The sequence below is a fragment of the Corythoichthys intestinalis genome, chromosome 7, assembly GCF_030265065.1.
Source record: "Corythoichthys intestinalis isolate RoL2023-P3 chromosome 7, ASM3026506v1, whole genome shotgun sequence".
NCBI classification, from domain to species: Eukaryota; Metazoa; Chordata; class Actinopteri; order Syngnathiformes; family Syngnathidae; genus Corythoichthys; species Corythoichthys intestinalis.
Window position 1 is genome coordinate 31,665,657 of NC_080401.1, and position 13,034 is coordinate 31,678,690.

At 38.8% G+C, this 13,034-nt stretch overlaps 1 protein-coding gene across 4 annotated transcripts in view; it reads left to right on the forward strand.

Moving 5' to 3' along the window:
• exoc1 (exocyst complex component 1) overlaps nucleotides 1-13,034 on the forward strand; it is a 28,966-nt gene that overhangs the window by 12,849 nt on the left and 3,083 nt on the right. For 2 of the 4 annotated variants that reach the window (XM_057841909.1, XM_057841910.1), the window contains 10 exons: nucleotides 2,440-2,667; nucleotides 2,743-2,875; nucleotides 2,939-3,048; nucleotides 6,545-6,694; nucleotides 6,866-6,974; nucleotides 7,329-7,373; nucleotides 8,494-8,657; nucleotides 8,735-8,848; nucleotides 12,133-12,212; nucleotides 12,288-12,516. In XM_057841909.1, coding sequence (XP_057697892.1) covers nucleotides 2,440-2,667; nucleotides 2,743-2,875; nucleotides 2,939-3,048; nucleotides 6,545-6,694; nucleotides 6,866-6,974; nucleotides 7,329-7,373; nucleotides 8,494-8,657; nucleotides 8,735-8,848; nucleotides 12,133-12,212; nucleotides 12,288-12,516 — 1,362 coding nt within the window. The remainder of the gene's footprint in view (nucleotides 1-2,439; nucleotides 2,668-2,742; nucleotides 2,876-2,938; nucleotides 3,049-6,544; nucleotides 6,695-6,865; nucleotides 6,975-7,328; nucleotides 7,374-8,493; nucleotides 8,658-8,734; nucleotides 8,849-12,132; nucleotides 12,213-12,287; nucleotides 12,517-13,034) is intronic. The other 2 variants (XM_057841911.1, XM_057841913.1) reach the window with 1 other exon arrangement.

Consider the following 13,034-nt stretch of genomic DNA (forward strand, 5'->3'; position numbering starts at 1 on the left):
CATTTGATACACCTAAAATTTCATGATTTTGGGACTAATTCAGAATTTTGACATGTCTTGTTGAAAATAAAATGATGGATGCAGATCAACACATGCATCTGCAGGTTCCATGACAAAACAAAAACAGGATTTAGCAAGGGTTATAGATATTACAGCGCTTATTACTAGGGCTGTCAAACGATTACAATTTTTAATCGAGTTAATCACAATTTAAAAATTAATTAATAGTAATTAATCGCAATTCAAACCAGCTATAAAATATGCCATATTTTTCTGTAAATTATTGTTGGAATGTAAAGATAAGACACAAGACGGATATATACATTCAACATACTGTACATAAGTACTGTATTTGTTTATTATAACAATAAATCAACAAGATGGCATTAACATTATTAACATTCTGTTAAAGCGATCCATGGATAGAAAGTCTTGTAGTTCTTAAAAGATAAATGTTAGTACAAGTTATAGAAATTTTATATTCAAACTCCTCTTAATGTTTTCGTTTTAATAAAGTTTGTAAAATTTTCAATCAAAAAATAAACTAGTAGCTCGCCATTGTTGATGTCAATAATTACACAATGCTCATGGATGGTGCTGAAACCCATAAAATCAGTCGCACCCAAGCGCCAGCAGAGGGCGACAAAACACAAAAAAACACAAGTAACAAATGGACATGACGCTGTCATTTTAATCTGTTTGAGCGGGGCATGTGCGTTAAATGCGTCAAATGTTTTAACGTGATTAATTAAAAAAATGAATTACCGCTCGTTAACGCGATAATTTTGACAGCACTACTTATTACACATATTCATTTTGACTTTTCTTTTTACAAATTTGAAAAAAAAACTTTCATTAGGACCTTATTTTTCTAATTTGGGGATTCTCTGACAATGGCTTCATGTTGCAGATATTAAATTAAGCCGCACTGCCCATCATTCGATTGCTGCCATCTCTCTCAGTCAAAATAGATTGGACGCCTGTCGTCGTAAGTGGCAGCCAATCACTTACAAATTGCCGCCATAGCATCTGATATACTCAGGGCTGACACCTATCAGCCCTTGCTATAGCATAGCAACTTTGGTGTAGCATATTGTGTCAATAATCTGTCGTCTTTAGATCAAAAAAGTCAAAACACCCACCTTAAACTGTTCTTCTGTAATGGGATCGAGCATCAGACGGAGCCTTCCTGGGCAATATTGTCCTCTGATTGCTGGTTGAAAACAGCTAATCAGCACTATCATAGCATCCTCTTGTCGGAGAAAATAGTGGACATATATCCTTTTAAAACTGTTCTTTTTTAGCGGCATATAGCGTCAGATGGAATCCTATCCATCTATAAAATCCCCAGTTTTAGTACATGTCATGTCCTTTGAATTTTTCCCTGCTTAAAATAATCAAACAAAACTTGGCACTGTAACTGTTCGGCCGTTGACAAGTCTGTCTTTCATGACCATGACGGCCAAATTTATTATACTTGAGGAGCATACCCCAGAGTTGGAAATCAAGTAACAATAAAAGCATTGGAATTAATGCAGGCAGCATGTCTTAGACAACATAGTTTCTGGATTTTTTTTTTTTTTTTTTTAGTATTTAGTAAACAAAAAAAGAGGCTGTCATGTTTTTTTTTTTATTATTGTGAATGGGGGAAAAAAAAAACATTTTGTTCCCTTCTGTTTTGGCATATCTTTCCCCTCCATTAGACATACAGTATGCACAAAAGGGAGTTGTTTTGTACTCTCCCATAGCACACGCACATGGTTATTTTATTGTTTTATTGAGTCACTCATGTTAGCGGCCGGCAGTTAAGTGGCAGACACGCATGCACACAAGACTTGCAGGATTAAAGTACTACTTACTTAATACTGTATTCAATAAAATCTGTGACAGCCAGAAAATGGTCTGAGAGAGAGGGAAAAAATCACTATTGTTTTTGAAGCTCAGGTGTGGAGTGTGTCTAATATAATGCAACTGTGAAGAAGTCAGCCAGGTTCAGGTGAGACGATTGAAATTTAGTAATGAGGAATAAATTATTACCTGAGAATGATTTTGCCTTTGTTTCTTTGTGTCATCATTAATTTGTATTTGGGGTCTGCGGCACAAAGAGGGGAGATTAGACTCAAAACAGAAAAAGGAAAAATAATTTTCTCTCTTTTTCTTTTTTCTCCTTTGAAAAAGTTGAGGGATGAATGAAAATGAAAAAAATGTAGAATCTTCCTTTTTGTTATAAAATCTTGAGATTTTTACAATTTAACCAAACATGGGGAAAAAAAAAATTACATTCATTGTTGACCTGATCCATTTGATTTTTCAACTTTACATAAAACGTCCCTTTAATGCTAGTTAAGAATATCAAACGTTCATGTCGGTACTCGGTTAGTGTTTAAGTCATGAACAAATCACTTGAAATCCTTTCCCTCCTTCTCCGCTACTTTTAAGGCCAACATCCAATCCATCATGGCGTCGGAAAAGCAGGTCAACATCCTGATGCAGCTTTTAGACGAAGCGCTAGGCGAGGTGGACACCATTGAAGGCAAGCTGAGTAGCTATGAAGAGATGCTCCAGAGCGTCAAGGACCAAATGGATCAGATCTCGCAGAGCAACCGCCTCATCCAGATTAGCAACACCAACAATGGCAAGCTGCTGGATGAGATCCAGTTCCTAGTGGTGAGGATCAAACACACTGCTCATTTCAGTCCCACTACTTATCAACTAGTAACCATATGGCTTTCCCCCACTAAGCACAACATGGACCTCTCCAGGGGCCACATAAGAGCCCTACAAGATGGAGACCTGACTTCACCGAAAGGCATCGAGGCTTGCATTAACGCTGCTGAAGCTCTTTTGCAGTGCATGAACATAGCCCTCCTGCCAGGTATTTCGTCTTAATGCCCGCCATCCAAATCAGAAACGAGCAAAGTCATTTTTCCCCTTTTAGGCCACGACAAGCTGATGGCTGTCAAACAGCAGCAGCACCTATTCACTGAACTAAGGGACACGTTCGCACGCCGCCTCACCAATCATCTCAACAACGTATTTGTGTACCAGGTAAGATCCTTTTAGTCATGTATAATAGTGACCACCACAGTAGTGCCCATTGTCTTCTTGTGTGACTACCATCCAACTTCATTTACGTCCTCCAAGTCCTTTCTCCTCATCCTCTTATCAGTGTGCCTTACTCTGAATGGTCACTCTGTGCTCTCTCTGTCAGTTCAACCACTTCAGTCACTTCAAAATGACCATCCCTCACTTCTATAGGTCTTCCTGTCTGTCACTTCCTGTGAGTAGCCTTTCACAGAGTCCCACACTCCTAGAGCTACCCCCTTAACAGATGAGCTGTGCATGAGATTTGCCTCTAACTACCGAAGGGACCCTTTGCTCCAAAATGGTTTTGGTGTAGATGGTGTTATTTTTGTCATGAAGGACTCACATGGCCTTAACAAGTGTGTTGCAGTGTAATCAATATTTATAACACAGAAAAGGTGCGAATGAAAGTAGTCATGGTGTGTGATGGAAAATACCTTGTAAGTTGTACATGTGTGAGCATACGTGTGATTGTGGTCGTGTGTCTGTGTGTATCAATTATTTTAACGGAAAGACAGCACATTTATCAAGTGCATTCCAGCAGAAATGTTTGATAAAGTTAAAAAAATAAACTGAATTTTATTTTTGTGATGTGTGGTAGACATGTGCCGATTACCGGTTTCAAGGTATACCGTGGTATGAAAACGTCACGGTTTCAAAACCGCAAAAAATTTCTGTCATACCGTCCGTACGGTATTAGCTATTTTTTATGTCTTAAAAATGCATGGAGAAATCCCTCGCTTGCAGCTGCAAGGCTCAGCCCTACTCCAACGGGTGTTGCTCAGTGTCAGTGAGTCAGCTGTGCTACATGATCGCTGGAGGAAGTGAAACTTTTTTCCCCCATTGAAGAAAACAAAATCACTGGTATGGAAATACCTAGGCTACAGAAAAGTTACAGACGGACACGACTTAGAGGAGGAGGACCACCGTCATGTAAAAATCATGTTTGCGGAGGTTGGCTGCTGAGGATTCAATACTTCCAATATGATTTCGCCTTTATGAAAAATTAAAGGTTAGTAAACACTGTCATGAACAGTTACGAGGGTTAACTCCAGCATGTTTAGTGTGTCTAGCGGTAGTGAAGCGTGTTTTTTTTCTCTGGCAACTGTCTGTGTTGAGAAAAAGTGTGTACCATGTAAACATGAAATGAGGCATACACACACATGTGGTTTTTATGGAAAAAAAATTCACTTATTTTCTGATGGTAATAATGTTGAGCTGTGGGTTTAGGCTCACCTAAAGGGCTGGGTTTATTTTGATTTTATTTAGAATATTTCATTTATTATTTTTTTAACTTAACATTATACTTATGTTCCAATTTGCTAATATGTTTTGAAAAATAAAAATCCTGTTCAATGGAAAAATGAGGATCGGCATCAGGTGGGAAGGATCGGGTTTTTAATTTAAAAAAATAGTGTTTTTCTTCTTCATGCTCGTACAGCCTCTCACCCTCGTCCTGCATTTTTTGGTCAAGCTGATACAATGAAAATTGTGGGTGCGCCTGAAGAGAAAAGTAGTTGCAATTACAAAGATTTTAGCATGTAATTTACAGATGAAATGCCTCTATCAGTGTTGTTTTCGTCAACGATGACTATGACGAAAATATTTCGTCGACGAACAATTTTTTCATGACGATGACGAGACGATAACGAGCTAAAAACTTATCTTGGGAGACTAAAACTTAATGACAATAATGCCAGTTTTCGTCTGACGAGAACGAGACGAAAATGTGCCATTGTTTTCCTCGCTGTGTTCACAATGTGTGACATTTTATGTGTCGTTAGCCTGCCTGTTTGTGTCACTCATGTGACGTGCTGCGACCCCCCCAACTCACCCACTTGTCTAGTGTCCTCTCCAGTCTCCCCATTGCTTGTTTTGAGACATACACGGTAAGATTTGTCTTCTTATCTGGGCAACAGAGAATATGCAATGTTTTTTTAGCCTTTAAAGGTCTGTGCTGAGTGCTAAATGTAACTCATAGCGTTAGCATAGCATTCACATTCACGTTAGCAGTAGGCTATTGCTGACGGCGAGCGTCCTCCTAAACTCTCGGACAACTTTTTTTACATAAAGTTTGTGGCGTCCAGGCGGGTATAACTAATTGAAAATAATGTAGCCTACTGTTTTCCTGCTGACAGTGTATTATCACGTGATAGATTTGTAGATGCTACAATATTTGCTCGGCTGTCAATGTTCATTGGAAACCTTTTCTTACTTATTTTTGGCGTAAAACTTTATTGAATTGAATTTTAAAAACCAAAATATTGAGTTAACGACTAAATCTAGACGAAATTAGTCTGAGTTTTAGAAAACAAAAAGTAGACGAAGACAAACACATTTAGAAATGACTAAAATATGACTAAGACTTATATATATTTTCGTCCAAAAGACGAAAATTAAAATGGCTGCCAAAAACAACACTGGCCTCAATGAATATTTCTTTTTACTTATGAACATTTTTCAAAAGCTTAATTGATGGATTTTCTCAAGTTAAAGCGCCACGCAGAAATTAATAAAATTAATTGATATTATTTTGAAAATAGACCGGATCCACCGTATTTTTTACGTGAGTGATACTGGTCTACCTGATCCTACCTAGTAGTATTTACGCAGGAGGGTTGCTACTCGCATCAAATAATGACTCTGCCGTTCGTTTCGAGTGCGACGCGTTGAACCGCTTCTAGGACGCCTCTAAAACGCGGCCGCACTGTGCGACTGGTGTGCACTCCCTGCTTGACTTGAACCGCCACGTTTCACTGCGTTGACGCAGCAGAAACCCTAATGCGCAGTACACGTGCAGGGTCTATTCCAGCCTTTACTGTGTCTCCGAATAATTTTTAAACAAGAATAAAGTAGAAAAATGCTTGTCTCCATTAAGTGCTTCATTGAGTAAGTCCACTCAAATCCGCTCAAGCTGCTCACTTACACACAATGAGTTACCACAGCAACTGATTAACAAGTTAAACGATGGTTGACATATACGGCACAAGTTTCAGCCTACAAACGTCTCTGGCAAGATCAAACCTTAAGGTCTGTCAGTCATCGTTAACTTTATTAAGCAACTCCATTGCACTGCCTGACCAAAAAAAAAAAAAACTGCAGGAGCGACAGTGAGAGACTATGTGATTGGATCGGGACAGCTTTGTAAAATACTGCATTTATTTTTATAATTGAAAAAAAGTCTGTGATGGACTGACGATTTTTCACTTAAAAAATGTGAACCTGTTCTTACCCTGGCCAAGGTGCACCCTCCATCAAGTGTTTTTATTCCCTGACATTCCTGCTTTCGCCAAACATGTTAGTTCATTGAAGACTCCAAAATGTTCTTCTGTATGAATTTGAGTGTGAATGGTTGTTTATCTATATGCTCCGTCTGAGTATGTGCGCTTCTTAGTGAGTATTTCACTTACTTATTGAATCTAGCTCTAATGGTCCTGGTGTCCCATTTTGTATGATCCAGGGCCACGACCAAAGTTCCACTCTGTCCCAGCACACTGTGGAGCTGACGTTGCCCAAGCACAGCCCCCTCCACCGAGATCTACTGCGTTACGCCAAGCTCATGGAGTGGCTAAAGATAACTCACCGCGAGAAGTACGAGGGCCTATCGAGGGTCAGTTCTCTTACCATCTATGACTCACGAGTTTCAAGTGTCTCTCATGATCCTGTTGAATTACTTAGTAATCACACACCTTTCACTATTTAACTTTGTTTGTTTAAGTGGCATAATAGCAGTGATTTTTAGATTAGAAGATTCAGTACTGGATTGTTATTTTCTCTCCAGACCTACGTGGACTACATGAGCCGACTGTATGAACGAGAAATCAAAGACTTTTTTGAAATTGCAAAGATAAAAATGGCGGGAACAAGCAAGGAGGCGAAGGCCAAGTTTGGTAAGATGGTGGAGTCTCGCTATGGACTTTGTATTGTTGCATTTACTCCCGAATCCTTACCAAAGACTTTAATTAACACAAGCTTAAAAGTTGGGATGCACTATTTTCTCATCAGCTGCGGTTATAGTGATGCTTTGCTACTTTTTCAACCTGTTCACCAGATTAATATCTCAACAACTAGATCCGCTTCCAGTATTCTATGTCAACGTTTCTTTCGAAAACAGCCCAGGGATTTGTTTTCTGGATGTTTGTCTGCCGCAGCAGAGGCCTATCTTAACACCCGTGCTGCATGTACTTACTGTAAGTCTAACCTCTCTCTGTCTTTGATGCCCGGCCTTTTTTAACTGGCTGCAGCTACGCTTCCACGGAAAGAGAGCGCGCTCAAACAGGAAACGGAAAGTAAGTAAAGAGAAGAGTGCCTCCCCACCCTGCGTTCTTATCACAGTGCTTTCCATGTAACTGCACTGAAACCAATTTCAGTCTTGACATGAAGTGGCTTGCTTTAATGCTTGTTACAACAACGCATTATCACATAGTCTACTGACCTAGATAGGCTTGTGTTTGTGCGTGTATTTGTATGAAATCCATTATGTATGCCATATGTGACATACCAGGACATTGGAGGACATTTGGATTTCAAAATTCTTGCAAAATAACCCTTCACATTTCAGAATTTCTGCTGCATATTTATAAATGATGAGTAATCCACTATCACAGGCTTGATTGGCTTGGCTTACGGATCAATGGTTAAAAAAAAAAACATTATTTTATATTTACAATATTTGGCATAATCACATTAACAGAGTTGTAAGTCCATGAATCTTAACATTTTCACAGGAGGAGAGGGTAGCTGTTTAGCTATCTAACTAGCATTTACTGCTAGCTAAGCCGACAAACTTACGTAAATCATTTCTTTACTCATTTAAATTAACCATTTAAATTTCATAGTAAATATTATTTACAAGAAAGGACATAAATGTGCTCGGCCATTCTTTTGGAAAACTGTTAATGAAATTTCAAGTTTAGCGCAACAGATGATGCACTGCTTTAAAAAGTGATGGTGTTGTGGGCATGTTGTGGGACAGACATTCCACGAATACTAATTCATATTTGATATATTATTAAAACGGATGTTCCCACGGGTACAAGAGACACCAATAAAATATCAAGTACGAAAAAAAATTTTTGATTTATTTTTTAACTGTTTTATTTGAGATTTAATTTGGTCATTAAAGAGGTGTGGAAATACAGAAAATGGCTTTTTATGTGGTACCCCAGGCTTATTTGGTATTTTTCCAACATTTCCAAGCATATTTTTTTAATGTTTAGCATTTATAGATTTGGATTAAGGGCAAGTAAAATGAATCAAAAGTAGTATGTTTTCGTATTTTATATGTGGATTGGACATAAAATGTCCTCCAATTATGGAATGACCCATATTTGAGTGTATGCGTGTGTCTGTACATATATGTCCACGTGTCTTTGTTTTAATTCTCATTTCAACACATCTTAAAACAAGGCCTTCACGGCAGCTCAGGAAAGCTGACTGGCTCCACATCCAGCCTAAACAAACTGAGCGTGCAGGGCTCCAACAGCCGCCGCTCGCAGTCGTCCTCTCTGCTAGATATGGGCAACATGTCTGCCTCCGACCTGGACGTGGCCGACCGTACCAAGTTTGACAAGGTAACCTCGAGAAAGAATGTGGAATGAGTATTTATGGAGAAATAGATTGTGTAAGGAACAGTAGTGGATGTTGGCAGATATTCGAGCAAGTCCTCAGTGAATTGGAGCCTCTGTGCCTTGCGGAACAAGACTTCATCAGCAAGTTCTTCAAGCTCCAGCAGCACCTGACTGTCATGCCTCCTCTTGCGCAGGTTATCTTTTGCTTCATTTTAATGTAGATTATTGTATTTAATACAGTGCCTTGCAAAAGTATTCGGCCCCCTTGAACCTTGCAACCTTTCGCCACATTTCAGGCTTCAAACATAAAGATATAAAATTTTAATTTTTTGTCAAGAATCAACAACAAATGGGACACAATCGTGAAGTGGAACAAAATTTATTGGATAATTTAAGCTTTTTTAACAAATAAAAAACTGAAAAGTGGGGCGTGCAATATTATTCGGCCCCCTTGCGTTAATACTTTGTAGCACCACCTTTTGCTCCAATTACAGCTGCAAGTCGCTTGGGGTATGTTTCTATCAGTTTTGCACATCGAGAGACTGACATTCTTGCCCATTCTTCCTTGCAAAACAGCTCGAGCTCAGTGAGGTTGGATGGAGAGTGTTTGTGAACAGCAGTCTTCAGCTCTTTCCACAGATTCTCGATTGGATTCAGGTCTGGACTTTGACTTGGCCATTCTAACACCTGGATACGTTTATTTTTGAACCATTCCATTGTAGATTTGGCTTTATGTTTTGGATCATTGTCCTGTTGGAAGATAAATCTCCGTCCCAGTCTCTGGTCTTGTGCAGATACCAACAGGTTTTCTTCCAGAATGTTCCTGTATTTGGCTGCATCCATCTTCCCATCAATTTTAACCATCTTCCCTGTCCCTGCTGAAGAAAAGCAGGCCCAAACCATGATGCTGCCACCACCATGTTTGACAGTGGGGATGGTGTGTTCAGGGTGATGAGCTGTGTTGCTTTTACGCCAAACATATCGTTTTGCCTTGTGGCCAAAAAGTTCAATTTTGTTTTCATCTGACCAGAGCACCTTCTTCCACATGTTTGGTGTGTCTCCCAGGTGGCTTGTGGCAAACTTTAAACGAGACTTTTTATGGATATCTTTGAGAAATGGCTTTCTTCCTGCCACTCTTCCATAAAGGCCAGATTTGTGCAGTGTACGACTGATTGTTGTCCTATGGACAGACTCTCCCACCTCAGCTGTAGATCTCTGCAGTTCATCCAGAGTGATCATGGGCCTCTTGGCTGCATCTCTGATCAGTTTTCTCCTTGTTTGAGAAGAAAGTTTGGAAGGACGGCCGGGTCTTGGTAGATTTGCAGTGGTCTGGTGCTCCTTCCATTTCAATATGATGGCTTGCACAGTGCTCCTTGAGATGTTTAAAGCTTGGGAAATCTTTTTGTATCCAAATCCGGCTTTAAACTTCTCCACAACAGTATCTCAGACCTGCCTGGTGTGTTCCTTGGTTTTCATAATACTCTCTGCACTTTAAACAGAACCCTGAGACTATCACAGAGCAGGTACATTTATACGGAGACTTGATTACACACAGTTGGATTCTATTTATCATCATCGGTCATTTAGGACAACACTGGATCATTCAAAGATCCTCACTGAACTTCTGGAGTGAGTTTGCTGCACTGAAAGTAAAGGGGCCGAATAATATTGCACGCCCCACTTTTCAGTTTTTATTTGTTAAAAAAGTTTAAATTATCCAATAAATGTTGTTCCACTTCACGATTGTGTCCCACTTGTTGTTGATTCTTGACAAAAAAATTAAATTTCATATCTTTATGTTTGAAGCCTGAAATGTGGCGAAAGGTTGCAAGATTCAAGGGGGCCGAATACTTTTGCAAGGCACTGTATATTATTGGCATTTAATAGGTATTTAATTTTGTTTGTTTTGTGTATTTATTATAACTAGAAAATGCAATTTCATCAGAAATTGCATGGGGATGCTTTGCTCTGCTGGTCGATAGTCCTGATTTTTTTTTTTTTTTTTTTAAATATATATATGGCGGAAAACACAGATAAGACTGAAAAAGCAGTTTCTGCTCTTGCACTCCTCTTTAAAAGAAACTGCTGTATTTTAAGACAAAACAACTGTTGTGTTTGATAGAACAATATGTCTATATGCTGCCATAGCAGATTCATGGCGCATGAATCCCCCGAATATTTTTAATTTGTCCGTTTTACCCTGAAAACCCCCGTTTACAGACGTCGCACAACCACTTTTGTTTCAACCCAGCCATAAAACTAAGGTAATTAATTATATTAATTATTCAAAATTTCGGTTTTAGCTTAAAATCATTAATTGATGTCTCATATTTCGCAAAAAAAAAAAAAACGACTTTAAAAAAGAAATTCACTCATATATTTTAAACCTTTAAACAAATTATGTCACTATGAAAAAAATTGCGTCTGTATAAAAAAAAAGTCACAGATCTCTACCTCATAACTATCGCTTAATTGTATTTTTTTTTGTTACTGTCGCATTTTCTCCGATATGTTACATGATAAATAATTGATCCAAAAAAAACATTTAAAAGGGTAAATATATGAAAAAGAAAATCTCAACCACTCCTTGATGTCTGCGATTTCTGCATCGCGACCCTTGTTATATTACCATGTTTCACCCATAAATTCCCAAAAAATATCCAGCTGTGGCCATTCACAGCTGTGTCTTGACACTCAGTGATACATGCTACATGGAGTTTTTAGATCGAAACAAGGTAAGTATGCGATAATTTCTCATTTAAGTTATGGTGTCTGTAATTCTGCTCTCGCATGCGCTCACCTTCAGATAGGGTTTTGCTGTTTAAAAAACATTTTTTTTAACAAAATGCCCTCCTGTTCAAAATTTTTCTTCCCCCAGAAAATTGAGATTTTAAGCTTTCCATTGATGTATCACATGCATATCAGACAATATTGAAAGTTGGCTAAATTGGGGGTCTCAGAGCGGAACTTCAAGTCACCTGAGTGTTTTCCGCCATGTATATTTTGGGGCCTATCGGGATCACTTCATTTGACCTGCTAGAAAAATTGAGGACAATTTCTGGATTCAGCATGAAAACTCCAATGGAAATTGTTTGTGATGTCTTTGTTGCTGTGAATTTTGGTTTGGATGCAGGGTAGTGTAGTTTACAAACCAATGTTCCTACTCATACACTGAATATTGTACTGTAATGTGAAAAGCCAGTCTAATATAATTATGAAACTGTCACCTGATGCAGTCTCTGTTTACGATTTTTCCACATATTAAAACAATAATGTTGACTGTTTATCAACGGGGTTACCATTTTCAAAGCACAACGTGGCGTCCCTTGGTTATCCAACAATACACTCGTGTTCTTTCTGTTCTCCAGTAAACATAAACTTGCAAAGCAATAACAAAGAGTTGCATGCTTTAATCTCTCATATGTGCCTGTAAATGTCTGGCAAGAGTTGTCATGTTTTATTTCCACTACTTTGTCAGCCGGAAGCGGAGGAGTCAGATGGCAGCGTGCCGTCAAGAATGCCTCCCCAGGCGGAACACAGACACTCCTTGTCGTCAGAGTTAGTACTCACATTTACCTAAACGGCCAACGTAAACCATCTTCACACATTTCTTCATCTTTTTTCCTCTTCAAGTAAAGACATGGTGCGGCTGATGATGAACAAAGTGTTCCAGAGCATCGAGACTGAGCTCAACAGCCTCATCGCACTGGGTGACAAGATTGACAGCTTCCACTCGTTGTACATGCTGGTGAAGATGAGCCACCACGTGTGGACGGCTGAGAATGTAGACCCAGCCTCTTTCCTCAGCACAACACTGGGAAACGTCCTGGTCACGGTCAAGAGGAACTTTGACAAATGCATTGTGAGTATGTTGTAACATTCTTGTTGTATTCACTCATTTGCTTTAGAACTTCTATAATCCATTATTTTGACTGTCATACATTATTTTCTAATTACTCAACAAATCGACTCATATATATATCAAGTTATGTACCGTTATATTATCCCGGGCTAAAGGTTTTAGCTGAAAATGTGCATTTAAGCGCACAATGGACGCTCGAGCTGATGACGTAGATTGTCACTTTCACTCGATGAATACTACCGGGTTATTGCACTTCCTTCAACGCAAGACGGTCAACACATGCGCTCATCGGTTAAAAGCGGCGAGTATTTACTATTGTATTTTTATCAAGTCTTTTATTACCTTTTCATTGCCTCAAAATACTTTTTGCATGTGTTTCCCTCTCATACTTTTAAGTATTGTGTTTTCTTGCGGTAGCTTTAAAGCATATTGTTGATCTGTTGACCACATTGGTCACATAGCGTATTTAAACCACCCTTATTTGATATTATAACGTGTAAATATTTTCTAAAGGCATC